Here is an 18975-nt window from a genome sequence, read left to right as displayed (position 1 = left end):
GAATGATTACTGGTGAGTTGGGGAGAGAAGAGCAACAGAAGGTTCTAGTTTCCAGATGCACACGTCATCGTCTAGAAGTAATGCTCCGAACCACAATAAAAGGTTTTCTTAGACGCAGCACAAAGCTTCACTTCCCTTTAATAAAGGGATTGACGTATAATTAAAAAAGTTAAAATCAAAGTGAACTGCCAACGCCCCGTAGCCGCATCATTATTTCAAGACGGATTATATCCCCATATTCAGTATTGTTATGAGTCGGCAGGAACAGATCATTATGGTTGGCGTCGTGTTTGGGAGTTCAGGATTTTAAAGCTCTTGCTTCACATCTGGAGCCGTCGTGATCTCATAAAACAAGTTGGATATTTACAACCGTGTCACTACATGACTGGTGATGAATCATTTCACCACAAATTAGGATTTTAACTTATCAGTGTTTATTGTTACCGAATTTTTTAAATTAACCCCTTAAACCCAGTTTTTTTCCACACAATACACTCGTTAAGTAGCTTATTAAAAATCCTATTGTGCTGCAACCTTTGACAATATTACATATTCGGTATCAACTTGTTATAAGCCGTCAGTGAAACTACAATTACAATGTCAACACCGAGTTAAATATTCAACCCGTGACTCAATGGTTTTATAGTCTGGATGTCTAGTGTATCATTTTATACACATTTCCCCAAAATGCCGTCTGATCATTTTGTGACTTTCTGAAAAAGAACAAGAAGAACTGCTGAGTAGAACACATCTGACACACAATCAGCACAGTGTTATCTACAGTAAGCCTTCTTTCACAGTCACCTCTCCGTCTCTACGTCACGCTTTGTCTCTAAAGTTGAGTCAAGAACCTGTGAAAGTGGTCCAATAGAGTCATGGTCGACTGGAAGAAGAGAAACCCTCTCTGACAGTATGATCTCCCCACACACACACACACACACACACACACACACACACACGCGGTGAAGGGGGAAATGAGACTCTGGAGAAATGCATGCAGCACCACCTCTCACTGTCACAGAGATCAATAGACCTGCAGAGAGTGTGTGTGTGTATGAGGCTAGTAGAGTGGTTACTACACACTTATGCAGAGTGTGTTTTGATGAGCGCAGTACAACACAGAGATGGACCGTTATCGTGGGGAATAGATGGATCTGTACCTAGTCCAGATGTCGAGCCCCGAGGACGCACAAAACAAACGCACTCCCAAGATCAGACGGTGCCAATTTCAGCACGCCAGTGGAAAGTCTGCATGTTTAATGAGACGTCATTAAACATGGTTAGAACGAGAAGAAGAGGAAAAGGGAGGTCAAAGACGAGCAAAGAAGAACATGAAGAGAGACGGAATAAAGGGTGGAGAGAAGAGAAAGTGTTCATGATGTCATTTAAAAGGCTTCTTTTATAAATATCTTTATATCTCTCTCTATAATAAGTGTTTGTGCCTTTACTCAAATAGCCCAGACGACTATTTAAGTTCATCCGTTTCCACGTCATTGAGACAGAGTTAGCAAAATTGGAACTCAAACACACACCGGAATATATCAGGCCTTTGATTAGCCATTTCTTGTAAAATTGACATTATCATATCATCTACAATACCGAAAAAAGATACCACACATTAAAGCTCTCAGTGTTATTATAAGTACTATTTCTGCTACAGGAATGAACAGCTGATCTATGAGCTATGACCCCAAATGTACTTCTTTTAGTGCCGCGATACGTTCTGTTCGTTCAGCAAAATAACTTGTAATATAAAAATATGACAATCTGACTGGGACTTATTGACAAACGTGGGTCCCAAGGCTCCACCAGTTGTGAACAAATGGGATATTCTCGGCACCGGAGAGCATTAAATCTGACGTCCGTCTGACTGATTATCTGTCATTTGGGCCGGCTAATTTTCCACATCATTCAACCTATTAAAAAAATACACACACACACTGGAGTGTATGCGGTGGACAGCCAGAGGGCAAACATGAGCAGACTACGCAGCAGGAAGATGAAGAAGCAGAGAGGGAGAATATAAAGGAGGAGGGCAGCTATGGATAGAGGAGTCATTCTCAGACACGTACAAATCCCTCGTTACATCGTGGCGTGATGCCGTAACTGAGATCTGACCGAGTGGAATTAACACTGGAGATCCTCTTATCCACACACACAGTCTTTGAATGATGAAAACTAAAAAAATCTAAATTGAATAAAAGATTGCAGCTGATTGGTAACTGACGGGAGTTAAACATTCTTGATCTCAGTCAAACGGCAAACTGATTTCATTGAGAAAAATCTGACTTCTGCGATTTGACAAGCAAATCAAGTGCAGAGAGAGAGAGAGAGGGAACCAGAAGGGAAGGAGACGAGGACAAGTGTGCCGCTGCGGCAGTGCTGGGGTCACCATGACGACGGATGGAGGAGGGGGGGGGAGACAGAGGGAGGGCGGGAGGGGGATTATGTCGGCGAAGCAACAGAGTTATATAACAACTGCCTCTGCAATGGAGGGCGTCTCTCTCACAGAGATGCTGGTTTGAAGAGGTTTGTTTTGAAGCGCGTCTCCAGCAGATGATCACAAGATCAACATGTTATCACTCGTTAATGTTCGTGTATCAGTGACAATCATTTCCATTCAACTGCTCTATGTTATTGTAGATGAGCTGGGGTTCAAACCTTCCAGTTAACCACAAACTGGATTATCAGATACTAGTGGCGCATGTTGCCTTTTAAACCCCCCCACACACACAGTCTTGAGTGTTGACTTTAAAGCTGCTACACAATGGATCAAAAAGGGTCGTTAAAAAAAAAAAAAAAAAAAAAAAAAAAGTGCAACTCGTAGTGACAAATCAATAGAGAATCATCACCCAGCTCTGCTCATTGTTTTGGTTTCAAAGCGCACGACTTCATTATTTCGGTTCAGTCTCTTGCTCTCGCACCTGTTATTTCCAGTCACAGCAGGGATTTTTTTGTACACACTTTATAAACCTTGGTACTCTCCACTGTGGACCAGGCTGTGATGGAAAATGCCTCAGCTGCTCGGGGAGTCACCTATGTGCACATGTCAGTTGAGGTGGGGTGAGCTTTGGCACTATAAGAAACGCACAGAGCTAGCTGGTGTGTGTACAAGGATACTCTCATTTTAGAGCGGAATGTGTAAATGACTGAATGAATGAATGAATCAAATGTTACATTTCAAAACTCTGGATTATTTTCATTATCCGTCCATTTGTCTTTTTAGATGAGTCATTCACTCAAGATATTCAGTTTACAGAGATACAGGATATGATGTTTAACAAACTGGATATCAAAATTAATGACAGTTGACTTATCAATTAATCAACAAATAATTTCACCCCAAATCCCCAAAACTACGTGCTAATCTTCATCAGTTTTAAATTTATTTTTTTATATATGAACCTCAAAATTGCCATCAAAGATGGTGTCATTAAATCTGTGATCTCCTACGAGGACGGAAGAAAGAAACAGTAAAGGTGTGAATGAAGTGAAGACTCAAAAAAAGGATGAAATGACTGGAGACCTGTTTGGGTCAGACAGCTGGTTGTGGCGGCAGATTAACCCTCTGCTGCGTTTTCATGTGTGACCGTGTGTGTGTGTAAAGTCTATTTTAAGCTCAGACAGGTGTGTGTGTCAGGTTGAAAAATCCCTCCACTCGCTTAAACGTAGAGGCTGGAAACAATAACAATAGAAGAAAGACATGTATAGGAAGGTGGAACGAGCCAATTTCTGTTCCTTTTATGCTTCAAAAGTGATTGAAACAATTGAAATTAAATTATCAAAACAGTTGATATTCATTTTCTGTTCATCTACTAATTGTTTAAGGTCCAATATTACTATTAATAACTGGAAGATTAGAGCAGATGAATAAGAGTCGACCTCAGCACTTTATGCCTGTTTTGTCTGGAAAGCTGAAGAAAAGTCCAATAACTGTGGGTGCATTATCCAGATTAACAGACATGTTTTGAGGTGAAAGAAAGACAGCTTTTGATACAATAAATGTTATATAAATAACACAGGAAGCTACTTGATAGATCATGTGTTGTCTCTCTAAATACAGTCATGTCCTCCATACACAGACTCTTCACACCGAGACTTAACGTCCACAGATCTCGCCCACATACCAAGGATATGAATTAAAGGTGCTTATGTCCTAAAAAAAGGCCTTAAAGCCCACACAGGAATAAACTATAAGCCGATGTATTTAAGCTCAAATATATCACCGACATGCACACAGGAAGCTGGCAACACTAGACTATTAGTAAGCAATGTGTGTCAGACATTTAGAAAAACAAAAAACATGCATGTCTGTCTGGTGCTGTAGCTGATCTAGACTGCATGGCACCGTGGTGGGAATAAAACACAACACAGTCTATATGCAGCCGGTCTGCAGGAATAGCGCAGTCAGGAATATACTGTGAGTCATAGGAGCGTGTAGGCTGGAGAGAAGAGGATCTCTGCAATGTCTTCAGGTCAGTGGGACTTCAGGTCTCATTACAGCGCGTTGTTGACAACGTACAAAAAGAAACCTGCCCCATCGGTTTGAGACTTTTCTACCATAGTTCTAGTTTCTTAATGCTAAACTCTCCTGCTCGCTCTCTCTCTCTCAATCACGTGTTTGGCATGAACTTGACGGAATTTTTTAGAGCTGCAATGGACCCGCCTTAACCCGTCGAGGCTCGTCTACCTGCAGCGTTTTGGTCAGCCCGTTAATAGTTAGCAGGGAGACAATATTTGAACCATTGGAACAAAATCATCCTGTCCTGTTGACTCAAACAGCACAGACCTGAAAGCTCCGGTTATGACGTCTAGCAGAGAAAGTGTGTTCTAAAAACACAGAACTTTACTCTGAGAGAGACGTCAGAGACAAAGGCGCCCTGAGGACAGCCAGACAGGTGCCATCTGCTCATTAGAAAAGCTTTTCTCACAGTCATGACTCAGCGGTTGTAATCACTGGTGCGTCTCTGTCCAGACAAGCTGAGCTAGATGCACACACACAAGACACACAATCAAGATTTATCAAAACCAATTAAGAGAAAACATTGATTTTCTGTTTTAGATCTTGGACTAATATTACGGATCTGCAGAGCTGAACAGGTCTAATTAAAAACTTTACCTGCAATTAAATTCAGGACTTCTTTAAGAACCATAATAAAGACGCAAAGCTGAGAAAACCTGCTATTTTCAATTGACAATAGTTGTTTGTCTCGAGCAGACAGCCGTGTTTAAGAGTTCAGACCTTTAATTAGAGGCTCTAACTTCTCATACAAGTCATCTTCAGAGCTGTCCGATTCCAGTGAAAGCTTAAGTTGACGTCCACGTCTGCCAGGTGCAAGCGAAAGATCAGAGAGCAACAGGTTGTGATGACGGGACAAAAAAAGAGGTCGAGGAGGAATAACAACAACGGACGAGCAGAAGAGGCCTGAGAAGAGACAGACGGGGTCGTGACGGACAGACAGGTTTGTGGGGACAGACGGGTTGTGTGGGGACAGACGGGTTGTGTAAGCCGAGAGCTGCAGGGGGAGCAGCGCTGGAGTCCAGCAGAGGATCTGATATCTGAGACCATGGAACAAGAAGACACACAACACCGGCCTGGTTTCACACTGTGCCGAGCGGACCGACTCCGCTGCTGCTGACAGCGCCGAGGAGGTCGCTGCCAAAATAGTCAGAAAGAGTCTGCACACAAAAATGTAATGACTTTTTTTATTTTTTGTAACTCTATATCTTGCCGTGTTAAGAAAAATGAACAAATGTTTCAGCTACAATGATTTAAACAGAACTGGAGGCAGATCTGTGTGACCTAAGTTCCATATTTAGGTCATGACAACAGAGCAAACTCCAAAACTATGAGATGCAGCTGAAAGTTGACTTTGTTCATGCAAAGACAACATTGACAGATGAAGGATTTTTCAACAGCTTTTTAAACTTGTCCAATGTGGCTCCCTAGTGACACTTTATTTCCCAAAGCATAGATGCAAAATACTAAACAGAACATAGGTTGCAAAAATACCACTGCCACAGATATTTCAATATCGCTTTCTTGGTTTGTGAAAGGCAAAAACAAAAACAAGCAAGCATGCCAATGCAAAAACAAAAAAATTTAAAAAAAAAGTACAGCGTCTTACCTTTTTCTGGTACCACACCACAGCATCTTTTACTTTGGAAGCCATTTACATTCCCCTTCTCCCCGCCTAGGGCATCTTAGACTGGAAACACAACACAGAGGGAGAGAGCAGTGTGAGTAATGAGGAGCGCGAGAGGAGGACTGAGGTCTATATACCTGGTAGGAAGGTGTGTCCAACTGATGAAGGAGAGAGGGAGGGGATGACCCCCCCCCCCCTCCCACACACACGCACTAGTATTAATAAGGCCAGCCATCTCCCTTGACACCCATCTTACAGAAACAAAAACTGTCTTTCTATTAGCCGACCTGGTTGTTTCCACTGAATCACATTGTGACACAAAATTACAAAATGATGTGATGAATAAAATACAACAAATATACGAGGAACAAAAATGAAGCCTTGTGTTTTCAAATCAGTTGATCGTCGATAACTGCATCACCGACGGGAGGTTCACGTGACAGAGCCGGTGTGCAGAGTGTACATTGGGCCTGCAGCGTGTCACTGTTACAGTCCGAGTGTGATTACACTAAGATGTCTTTGAAACAGAATCCTCTGCTGATGTGAGCTCGTTTGTTATGGTTAAAAAAAAAGGAACCAGAGCAGACGGAGTTTTAACTGGATCCACTTTAACAAAACCTGAGCTTCAAATTGCATTCGACACGGAGAACAGCAAACTCCCACTGCTTATGTGGGCTCAAACGTTACAATTAGAAACCTCTCACACGTGGGTGGAGGTGGAAGACGAGGAGCCAAACGTTTGGTTAATCAGAGACGCTGTAAAACATGGAGGCTTTGTGAGCTCTCTCTCTCCCTCTCTCCCCCTCTCTCCAGCAGTGGGAGTGATGGAGGGGCAGATCGATGGAGGTCCAAGGGCAGCAGCTTACCGGTTCCCCCTTTGGCTTCGTCAGTTATCAGGAGATAACACAACTCAACACATTTTTGACATTTTCTTTTCTCTTATTCGTTGAGCTTTCCACTCAGAGTTTGAACCTTAAAGAGTAAAGACGTCCTGCTGTGCATGTGAAGACTCGTCGGGTAGTCAATCCCTCACATTTGCATCTCCAGTGAATTATGAGTCACCCTTTTCCTTCTAATATCTGTGTGCTTAGAAGAGCCGCTACTCTATTTTTCAAAATAAAGCCAATTGTGTGGCCATCTGCAGTCTGTGCTGCACTTTACTTTGAAAGAAAACGTGAGGGAGGGTCATAATACTGGACCGTTAAGTCAGCTCCGCAGCTTATCTGACAACAAGCGAACCGCAACACTTTAAGTATTTATAAGTCGCCGCCACAAACAAAAAGAAGAGTATTAACTGCAAGTGTGTCACTGTCCTTGTGTTCAAAGCCGCACGCGAGCTCGGCGTGTCAAGAATGTGAGAATGTGAAGCTCAGCAGCAGGAAGGAGAGAGAAAAATGTCTGCTGTGAGCCAAGTGTGAACCTCTTTAACGTCGAGCACGGAAGTCTGCCTGTGTATCAACTAAACACACCCACAGACGGTAAAGCACCAGCTGATCAACGCACAAAACTCTAAAAATCCCTGTATCGCTAAATGCTGCATGCACGCTGCTCATGAGGTTGCAGAGTCGCGAGTGCATTTCTTCCTCTGTGTGTGTGTGTGTGTGTGTGTGTGTGTGTGTGCACACTTTTGCCCAAGAAGGCCAGAGACATTTTTAGCAACAGGAAGAGAGTATATTGCTCGTCGTCTACGATTACGATCATCCCTCCTTCCTCTATCTTTCACTGCTGAACATCTCCATTCTTCACATATTATGCACTTGTTTTTTGCGGTTACTCATAAAGCATATTTAGTTCAACTTAACAGGGGGATGCTGGTATGCACTATGCTGGCTTGTCCTTTTTATGTGCAGTGGTTACACAAGTTAATTGGTTTACAGTGTCAATAGAGGCCTTCATGTTAAAACTTTTGGAGAGACGGAGATAGAGGCCATAGAGGCGGTGAAAGAAAGGGAAAATGGACAGACCAAGAAAAAGGGAGGAAGAAGGAGGATGTATGTAAAGACCAAACCCCGTATGAAGGGTGAGGAAGCAAGAAACGTTTCCTTTCCTTCCTTTGTTCACATAAACACGAGAGACAGAAAGAGTTTACCTCTCATTCACACTGGAGAGTAACCCAACCATCACACATTCACAAGCTTTTTTTTGCTGCTCTGAAAAAAGATTCAAACTTTTCGCAATAAGCAAGAAATTAAAAATATTAGTGTCATAGGACTTGTGTTGGCTAGCTTACACATCAGAGGAAGAGAGCAGCTTGTAATGAGATCAAACTAATGTCGCTGATGAAACCACATCAAAAAGATGCGTCGGTGTCCAAATACTGCAGAGCAACGACTGCTGCTTTGAAGAGATTGCACAACAATCATAAGCATGACCAGAGAGAGAAGAAGAAAACAGACATTCATCCAGACAGACAAACCAAAAAGAGCTACACCCCGTCATTAGTGGAGCAATGTTTTCTGTTTTTAACTCTCTAAGACTCTCAGGCAGCTTTAAGGCTTCACATCCTCACCACGCAGAGACACGGTGGGAAAGAAAACAGGCAGATCGTCCCCGTTCAAAGCCTCAAAGTCCTCATCGGCACTAACTCACACACGTCGCATACTATTGCCTAATGTGACTTCATACACAGGATTAGCTGTAATGCGCTGGAGTGTTATTTATGCTGGAAAACATCAGGAGGAAATAGGCTCGGTGAGTTCTTTTTCCAAAACCACACATTCACAGTGTTCCCAAAATACACTCTGGTTTGCTAAAGGAGTATTTAGGGAACGGAGCCGAGACAACAGACACACACAGCAGTTTTCTCTTCAACGCCTATGAATCCTGTGACAGACAGAGAAAAATACAGATATATATATATATATATATATATATATATAATGTCTAGGAGAACCTCCTAGATTTGAGGCTACATTTCTGACCCCAAATCATATATTTTAAAACGGTTTTAATGAATTCCTCTCCAGTTCATTTTCATACCGATTACTCTGCTCACGGCAAACTCGCATCAACAAGAAAGCTTCACAAACGCACGGCCATTACAAAGCTCTCAAAGAATTCAGTGAGCACACCAACACACGCACGCACGCACGCACACACACGGTCTGCAGCCATCAGGCTGCCCTGTCTGAACTGACCCATTTACAGAAAGAGGTCAACTAAGACAGTGTGTATTATGAAGGCCACAGTTTATATGAGGACTCTTTTTGTGACCGTGCGTGTGTGTGTCTTCATGGGGGGGGGGGGGGGGAAGAGAAAAGAGAATATAAAAAGCGAGCGAGACGTAGAAGACAGGGCTCAGCCGCCTCCAATAGATGGACTATTTGTGTTGCATATTATATCACAGGGTGTCTATAGTTGAGTTCAATACAAAATGTTTCATATCTGGATTGTGTTTGTGAAGCTGAGCTCCCTCATATTGGAAACATTCTTTTGGTAAATAAAAAAACAAAAAACAGGTTATTTCCTGAAGCTAGATGGTTTGTTGGGAGCATCAGATAACACTCAGCCCAGTGTTCAAATAGAGCAGGAAGTCATTTTAGAGCGCAGACACTAACTAAAGCACCGTGGGGACAGACTGGCAGTTTGCAGACTCTCCTGTTCTGCCTTCATTATATTGGATAAGTCACCGTTTTCAGCATTTGAATGACATAAGAGCCGCCTGGCCTCCGTTTAACCTTTAGACACTTCTTACACCCAATCACAGCTCTTGGTTTTCACCGCTGTGTTTCCGAGTGTGCTCGAGTAAACATCACCTCTCTGACGGGCCAAATGAACCTCCGACGACTATAAAAAGGAATCTATAAAAAGGAATCTATAAAAAGGCCGACGGTGGTGCCTTCAAATTCCTCCAAGTTCGTGTTCGACTAACAAACCCAAAGATATTCAGTTTATTATCATATGTTGAAAGAAATTAAGCAAAATTCTTATTTTTCACTTTTAAAATAATCTAAAACTTTGAGTCTATTGGGATTTTCCAGCCACACAAACACACACATGCACAAAATCACGACACTAAATGGGTGTCGAGAGGGAGGGCGGGGTGAGTGTGTGTGTGTGTTTGTGTGTCTCATGGAAAGTAGGTGTGTATGTGGAAGTCATGCCATGTTTTTTTTTCTCCTCATTTCATTGAATAAGGTAATTGGTTACGCAAGCTGCCACCCGTGCCAGACATTTTAATCCGACACCTCACAGCTACTCTCTCTCTCTCACACACACACACACACACACACACGCTCTCAATTCTTAATGTCTCACATTATTGCAAATGACTCGGATTGGTTTCCTGTAACCGGTTACATTTTGCTCTCGGTTCCAAGTTGTTAAAACACCTCATTTGTGAAGCTCCGACTACAACGTAGCTCTCATTAAATATTTTATGTGCTCTCTTCTTCTTTATTAAGAAAAAGCACAAGTCACGAAACATTCCGGCAGTCAAGAGCGCCTCCACCAATGTCAGAAGAAATTATTACAACGTTTATGAAATATCATTTAAGGGTTATTAAGCCCTGGGAAAAACATTTGTAATGACTGAAGTGTCTGTTTAAATAACGCGACACCGTTTCTGTGGAAGTATCTTAAGTCGAGCAGAGCAGAGGAGCAACACGTTAAGGTCGGTATGCTTCCTAAACCTTGTGATGTGCAACTACATACGCTCCTTCGTCATCGGAGGTTTTAACATCACGTGACAGGCTTCATGTGCTCTCTATATGGAAGCAGGGGGCTCTCACCGTCTGCTGACAGCCCCCACTCACAGTGAACGGGTGGGCGACCTTATAAATCTAACAGAAAACCATCACTGTGGCTTCATCCATGGAAGCGGCTAAATTTAGCCTTAAAAAAAAAAAAAAAGAAGCAGAACTTGGCAGTTTAGATGTAAACTGAGCTTGAAGCAAATACTGCAGGAAGGTCCTCGGACGCTGATCTCCATCAGAGGAAAGCTGTTTCACACCGACCAATGACAGAGTAGCACTTTTTACGCAGAACGTCAGAATAGAGAAGACTCCTCTTCTTCTGCTGCTTTTCTATCAGTGTAGTGTTTCTCTGGGATGTCTAATGAAAACATGAGAGGACAAGAGGAGACCTCCATGAGTCTGGTAACTCGTGATGTGTAACACAAGCTGCTCTCTCTCTCCCTCTCTCTCTGGGTGCTCCATATTTCATGATGGGTGCAGGTTACATCTCTGAGTTGGGCCAGAGGGGGGAGGGCGTGAGTGTGTGTTTAAGTAAGTGAGTGTTTGTGACGCTGCTCAATCGACGGTGAAGGGTCGGAGGTGCTCTGAGAGTGTGTGTGTGTGTGAAGCAGAGGGGTGGTGGGAGATGGGGGGGGGGGGGGGGGTCAGGTTTTCCATCTTGTAGGTGGAATCCCTGACAATCTCAACTGACACTACACTTGACCTATACAGGGCTTGATGATCATATAGCAACAGCACACACACACCATCACGCAATGAGGAGTAAAGCATGAAATGATCTTCAGTCTTTAATCTCATTGAAAATCACAAACAGCCTTTTCTCTTCAGGGAGACCGTCTCAAAACGTCCCAGTTAAAGATCAAATCAATCATCTTATGTATATAATAATTAAATCATGTTTCTATCTATCTGTGTATCATTCGGAGGTTTTTATCAAATTTGGGACAATAGAATAGAATCCAATGCATTTCTGGAAACACTGAGTCACATCAATACAGACGCAGAACAAGAAAAAGCCTTGGCTCTCACGCTCCCCTCAGAGGGGCAGTATGGCCTTTTCCACATTCTCCTGTTTTTCAATCAATCTTTCTCACGCAGACATAATAAACAGTACTCATGAACTACTGTGTCTGTGTGTGTGTGTGTGTGTGTGTGTGTGTGTGTGTGTGGGGGGGGGGGGGCAGCTGACACCCTCTCAGCAACAAAACATAAGTTGAGGCATGTGGCGCTCATACAAAAACTGACTATGTGGGATTTAATGTGGGGGGGGGGGGGGGTACAAAATAGTAAACACACACTGTCTGTCTGTCTGTCTGTCTCTCTCACACACACACACACACACACACAGGACTCACCTCTTGTCAGGCCGCGTAGCCGACTGGTGTTTTGTCCTCACAGCCAAATCAGGACAGGAGCTGGACATTTGGAAAATAGGGAGAGAGAGAGAGAGATGGTCAAGACTTTGTGGGAAAGACCACGTTTGAGATTCAAAGCAATGACTGCGTGTGTCGCACACAGATGAAAACATGTCATTCAAGAGACATAACTACAACTTCATCCTGTTTGAAAAGGGGGTTCCAGTGTGTGTGCAAGTAGACTTTGACGAGGTTGCACATTGAAGCTTCAGAACAGCATGTCTCTTGCTGAGCTACACACACACACACACACGTTGCCTCTAGACACAGTATGAATTCTCAGAAACATTAATGAACAACATCAGGCAGCAAAGAATCCCAACAGTCGACCTTTTCGAACAATGTAGCTCTTGTGGATAGTCAGAAAATTAACCGGCATCACAGTGGTGTATAAAGTACCCAAAAGCCATACTTGAGTAAAAGTAAAGATACCTTACTGGAAAATTACTCCAGTAAAAGTAAAAGTCACCTATTAGAATACTACTTGAGTAAAAGTCCTAAAGTATCTGACATTAAATGTACTTAAGTATTGAAAGTAAAAGTACAAGTAAATGCTGTTAATAAAAAAAGCAAAGGGTCAGAATTTTGAGAATTATGAAGTTTATTATTTTAAGTGCTGTGGCACCGTGACCAAGGAGCTGTGTTGAAAATAATTGGGTTGGCTGTGATCCATCCAGGAGCAACAATGTTCAATAATATATTGTACATAATATACTTTTGCATCTGCTATGAACTTATCATCATAATTCTCAGAATTCTGCGTTTATAAGTATGCTCATTCCAACTAGAGGATGTAGAGGGCAAATGCATAATATTATGTTCAGCAAAAAATATCCACTTGATGCATCAGGTCAGTGTTGTGAGAAAGGACACCTGCCTTGTAAACTCCTACGGGCCTGATTTGAACACAATAGGCAAAGGTTTTGCTCAAGCTGAATCTGCTACCATCATAACTCCATCTGATCATCCACAAAATGACTCAAATATCAAAACATGATCGATACTAAAGCAGCAACCCAGTGATTACTTGAAACTGAAAAATGTCCTGTTCATCTTCAAAAGGCAATTCTACTAGAATGTAGCTTCTTTACATTCTATTAGAATGTAGCTTCTTTACATTCTATTAGAATGTAAAGAAGTTAGTCTGATACAATGTAGCTTCTTTACATTCTATTAGAATGTAAAGAAGCTACATTGTATAGAACGATTCTATTGAAGTTATTCCTTTTTTAAATGCTTTAGACGAGTCACTAATCACTTTAAAAGAGTGATATACAGACATGAGATTGATCTTCTCATGTCACTCTCTTTATACAATGATATTAATTCATCCCCGTTTTATTGATATCTTACGAAAAGTTACTCCTCATTTTTCGTGCGTTTTTCCTGCAAAAGTCCAGCAACATGAGTCTGTTTTCGCTTGTTACGCGCATACTGTCTTTCCAAAATAAACTTCCATCTTCACAGGAAACAACTAAGGTTTAGGCGATGAAACTACTTAGTTAGGTTGAGGAAAAGATCGTGGTTTGCGTTAAAATATCTACGGAAGTGGCGTTGCTTAAGTACGGAAGTCACGTCACAAATAAATCAACATTGGCTTCTCGTTTCACGCACGGAACAAACTGCGGCCTCCTGGAGGAAACACCAGTGTTTGTTTGACCCATCCACCTCTCCTCATCCCACCCGTCCTGTGTGGAATTCTACTCGTGTTGTCGCTCGCTAGCTATAGCATATAGCATCCTGGGCATCACTGGGAATCTAAACACCGCGGCTTTGAGAGCACTTGTTTTGCGCATTAACGTGATTAACCAATGATTTAACTGATTCATCAAACCTGCTTGCTTGCAGTCTCTGTTCCACCACAGTCCCCGACGTTGGTCTCATGATTCATTTTGTTTCTAAAGATAGATTTGATTTTGTAGCGAGTAGCGAAGGTTTCAGGGGAAATGTATCGGAGTAAAAGTATCAGTTTTCTTTGCAAGATGTAGTGAAGTAAAAGTTAAAGTCAACAGAAATATAAATAGTAAAGTAAAGTACAGATATCCAAAAAAAGACTTAAGTACTACTATACACCACTGCTGCATCATCACTATCATCAACATGTCGTCTTTGTAGTCACCAATTATCCTTCACGTTTCCTGTTGATGACAGACTAACTAGGAGGGTAACTCAGTCACACTGCACTGTATATCTCCTTAAAGCTACAACGAGGAACTTTCATTTTGCCCCAAAGGACGAAAGCGGTTGAGTCTCTTTAAAAAAACTGGTCAATTTACTGCAGCAGGGTGCGACAGTCTGGCTCCACGCAGACCTGGTTCTGGTTCTCCCGGGCCTCCCTTCCCCCTCCAGCGGGCTCAGCAATACGGCCCCGGTTCTCCAGCAGCGTTGGTGTTGGTTCCCAGCACGTTGAGGCTGAATTTGAGGGGGGAAACCGTGGCTGATTTGGGTATTTTTTACTCTGCTGCGAGGTGCCAACCACTGCACCACCGTGATGCTTTACCCTCCCGTGACATGTCAAAATGTCGTCTGTGTGAAAAAGGCATCTCTCCACATGCTCGTCAGCAAACCACATTGAAGCATTTCTACAGTTAACAAGTGCAGAGTCAAACCAGCTGCTACAGATCCCCCATCCTATCTGTGACACTTGCTCTCATAGACTTAAACCTGAGCAGCAATGGCTCATCCGAACACAGCGCTCTCCGAGTTATCATTAACTCAACCAGTCAGTCCACTGCAGAGCTCGTAACGGGGCACTTCTCCACACCCAAACGGCTATATTTCTATGAAGTATATCGCTGTGCTGCAGGCCGTTCTGCAGCTATAATAATACAACACGATGTGGCGGTCCGTGTTGTGATGTAACTACAGTGCAGCGGGTGATGTGACCAGCTCTGCAGGCAGATTGAAGCTGCACAATGAACACAGCATCCTCAAAGAGACAGGCAGAAATAATGAGAGAGAGAGAGAGAATAAGTAAAAGAGAGACAGACTGGGAGAACAAAGACATACAAAGGAACACGCTGGTCAGACAACAGACTAAAGTCTGGCTCTATGGATGCTAGAACACACACACACACACACACACACACACACACACACACACACACACACACACACACACACACACACACACACACACACACACACACACACACACACACACAGCTGTGTTGACTGACAAGTGCTGGGCTGTCAATCAATGTCTCAAAGGCTATGTAGTCCCATCCACAAGTGGGTGTGTGCGTGCAGGTGCGCATTAGGGAATCCCAGGTCTGTAAAGTAACCCGCTGGATGCAACACAATGCCGGTCTTGTCCACATACTATAAGCAGCAGCAACGGTGATTTCATCTCCCGTCTATCGACAAGTCACAAACACACTACCTGTGTGCAGCTTCCTGCTGTTTCCCACTGAACTATACGACATAGGTGGCACCTCGTGGCGTGTTACATACCCGACTGAAATCAAATTAGTTTGCTTCATTGTTACAAAGCAGTGATATTCTTGAGTACATCTTGAAATCTTATGGTTACACAATGCTGGCACAAGTGTCTGATTTGCATACTTGACAGTATGCAGGTGACATGAAGGATTGGCTACAGCCCAAGCACAGTCTCGTCCAACAATTGCGACAGTAGACGGTTAGTTTCTGCTTGCGTCATTGTTTTAGAACTTGATTTACTAATCTAATACAGTGTGATCTGGGTTTTCTGCTCTTTCAGCCTGTATGGATATATTTTGTGTACAAACTACAGGTTTGATGGGAAAAAGTCATTTAAAGCTTTATATATTTGTCTGTCCCGGCTCTGCTGCACGTTAACATTATGGATTTGTACACAGAACGCAGTCAGAGTAGTGAGGACCGGTTTATTTAGGGGTGACATTACGATCGCAATGGAAAATGTGGGTGAGTGATGACAGCGTTAGTCGGACACGAGAACGGACGGGCTGGCTGGATGGCAAATCATGTTGGATAATCAAGTGACCTGCCAAACTGTGAGCCTGACCGCCTGAGACTGTTTCCCCCCCACTGCTACCTCAGGGACACAAGATAAGTAGAGGGAAAAATATATATATAATGTAATAGAGTAGAATCTAGACCTGAAATAACCTTAATCCATTAGTCGACTGACATAAAACCCATTATTTTAATAATTGATTTTGAAGGTAATGTTCTTCCGGTCTCTGAAATGTCCAGATGTATTGGTTTTCAGGCGTCTTCCTGCCATGCAATGTTTTGCATAGCTTAAGTCTAGTGACCTCACAAGTGAAGGAACCCAATAAACCCACTCGGATCCTTACGCATCTCACCTTGTGTGACCCATTAAGTAGATAGATGACACAAAATAGCAATCATTACATAGATAACATTTGGTGTGTGTGTGTGCCAGATTATCTGTGTTAAGATTGGTTTTTTTTTAAATTATGAAATTAGATTTAAGGTGCCTCACCGTGGGGAATCCTGTAATGGGAATAATGGTTTGTTGCAGCTATAGTAGGATTTAGGTGAGGCTAGATAATGGTAAATGAAAGTGAAGTAGCTGAGTCGGTAATGTTACAGCTGTGAAGTAACGTTACAGTGTGTCCTTCACTCCTAAATAGGACATCACGACCTGTGCAGAGCTATGAATCAGTTCAAAGGCAGCTAACCGCGTAGCTAGCCTCCGTTAGGATGCATTCACGGTATTTTTTTTTTTAAACACTTTCCATGGTTTAGTTCACACACACTGCCCTCCTCATGACGCTAGCTCAGGTCACGCTAACAACATAGCGAGCTAGCGTTAAGCTACCGGCAGGCACAAAGAGCCCCACACAGCTGGCCCCATTAAACCCTGATCAACATGCAGCCGCTCAGTCTTACCTCTTTTCCAGAGACGCAAGCTCCAATGTCCCTGCACGGATCCACACTGCGCTTTATAAACGTGATTTAACGCTGCACTGAGCTAGCCAGCCTGGTGCAGTGTCTGGAGGAGATGCTCGGTGTCTGCTCACCGATGTTTGAAGAACTAGCTTTTCCTTTTCAGGCTCTCATACTACAATACAACTTCAGCTCTGGCCCGTAAAACACCATATAAACGCGCCACGAAAAATAATGTAAGCCGATAAACGTCGGCGATGAAGTGTAAATGACAGAAAGCGGGCTCACATGACACTCTAATGAACAAATTCACCTAAAAGCAAATACACATCAGAGCCTAATTTCACCGTTTAATGTGGTGTCACGGTAAATCGCATAATACACACAACCACCGTGAGCGGTGGATATAACTTTACCGACCTCTAGTGGACTTTAAAACACACTACAGGAACAAAATAAATGACAACGAGTTTGCGCTTTTACAAAAATGTTACGGTACGACCCAAAGCATGATGGAGGCTAAACACACGTGACGTAACAAAACCAGCACCAATTGGCTTCCAGAAGGCGTGGCCACAGATAACGGACCCTCCGTCTGTTGTCGTTAACGGACAAGTCTGTTGACAATCATGTGAATTACCAAGAATCGGTGAGTTTTTGGTGCCGCACAGGGAGACGGAAATGACGACCACCGATGTAGAAACACGCTGAAGTAAGTCAGACGATGTCTCACATTAAAACACCAGCTTTAGCGTCATGCTATCGAGCTATAAAAGCTAGCTGCTAATTATAACACAAGCTAACTATCGATGATTGAAAGTAATTGATTTAAAATTGATGCTAGATAGTATTAGTGGCATGTGGTTGGAGGTGTTTATAGCTATAATCAGCTGTTTTCTTGCTGGAATCACAGTCATGAGTGTCTTAATTGTGTGTCTCCTCCTCTGATGGGTCTCCAGTCAGTGAGATGTCTCTGGCTCAGAGGGTTTTGTTGACCTGGGTCTTCACCCTGGTCTTCCTCATCATGCTGGTCCTGAAACTGGACGGGAAGGTAAAGGTTTTTCTCTCCTGATGCCTGTCAGTGTGTCCTTATAAGCTTCCTATTTGTTCACCCTATACTTTAGCAGTTTGGCCATTTACTGTTGTGTTTACTCAATCCCATCCTCTCAGGATTCACATCTTTTCACCCAAGCAACAAATGGACCCATCCACACTGAAACAAATGGTAAATAATCACCTTGTTTATGTCCATCTTCTCCACTTTCCTTCCTCTCCAGGTGCAGTGGAACTGGTTCCTCATCTTCCTCCCGGTCTGGGTATTCGACGGCATCCTCATCCTCATGCTTGCCATCAAGATGGCGGGTCGCTGCAAGCCCGGGTACGACCCGCGCAACGGCTCCCCGGACCTGCGCCTGCGTACCTGGTACCTGACGGCCATGCTGCTCAAGCTGGGCTTCTGCCTGACGCTGTGCGCCAAGCTGGAGAAGCTGGCCGACGTCAAGCTGACTTTCGTGTGCATACCGCTGTGGACCATGTTGCTGGGGGCGCTGGTGGAGCTGGGGATGAACATCTTCCCTGAAAGGAGGGAGGCCTAGGAAAGGATGCATCGTTACACACCAACGCAATCATCAGTTCAGACATTAGTAGTCATTTTAAGAAGAGACTTTGTGTGGAAATACAAATCAGTGTGTTCAGACCTCGGTGGAGTCTGCCGTCTGTCCATTCGTGTTCAAAACAAAAAAAATGGCAGTATTTTCCATACGAAGGAATGCCAAAAGGGGATCAACTGTAAATGTATGACTACTGTGAATCTAACACTGGAAGACACAATAAGCTCCTCCGGTGTTTGCTTTGTGTTCTGAA

The 18975-nt window shown here is 43.2% G+C and overlaps 2 protein-coding genes across 7 annotated transcripts in view; one reads left to right on the top strand and one right to left on the bottom strand.

Moving 5' to 3' along the window:
- LOC116389892 (putative homeodomain transcription factor 2) overlaps nt 1-17447 on the bottom strand; it is a 32625-nt gene extending 15178 nt beyond the window's left edge. For 3 of the 6 annotated variants that reach the window (XM_031858976.1, XM_031858977.1, XM_031858978.1), the window contains exons 1-3: nt 17116-17447; nt 12196-12255; nt 6129-6209 (exon numbers count right to left, since the gene is read on the bottom strand). In XM_031858976.1, the coding sequence (XP_031714836.1) occupies nt 6129-6173 (45 nt within the window). In that variant the 5' untranslated portion in view covers nt 6174-6209; nt 12196-12255; nt 17116-17447. The remainder of the gene's footprint in view (nt 1-6128; nt 6210-12195; nt 12256-17115) is intronic. The other 3 variants (XM_031858980.1, XM_031858981.1, XM_031858979.1) reach the window with 1 other exon arrangement.
- A 245-nt stretch (nt 17448-17692) lies between these two features.
- LOC116389989 (transmembrane protein 60-like) lies at nt 17693-18969 on the top strand. Its single transcript, XM_031859192.1, has 3 exons — nt 17693-17824; nt 18072-18163; nt 18390-18969. Exons 2-3 carry the CDS (start codon nt 18080-18082, stop codon nt 18705-18707), a joined length of 402 nt encoding a protein of 133 aa, XP_031715052.1. The 5' UTR covers nt 17693-17824; nt 18072-18079; the 3' UTR covers nt 18708-18969.
- Nucleotides 18970-18975: the final 6 nt, after the last annotated feature.

This window comes from Anarrhichthys ocellatus, unplaced genomic scaffold (assembly GCF_004355925.1).
Source record: "Anarrhichthys ocellatus isolate YVR2014 unplaced genomic scaffold, GSC_Weel_1.0 scaffold21, whole genome shotgun sequence".
Taxonomy (NCBI): Eukaryota; Metazoa; Chordata; class Actinopteri; order Perciformes; family Anarhichadidae; genus Anarrhichthys; species Anarrhichthys ocellatus.
Note: the sequence above shows the minus strand (reverse complement) of the source record. Positions and strands in the feature narration are given on the sequence as shown.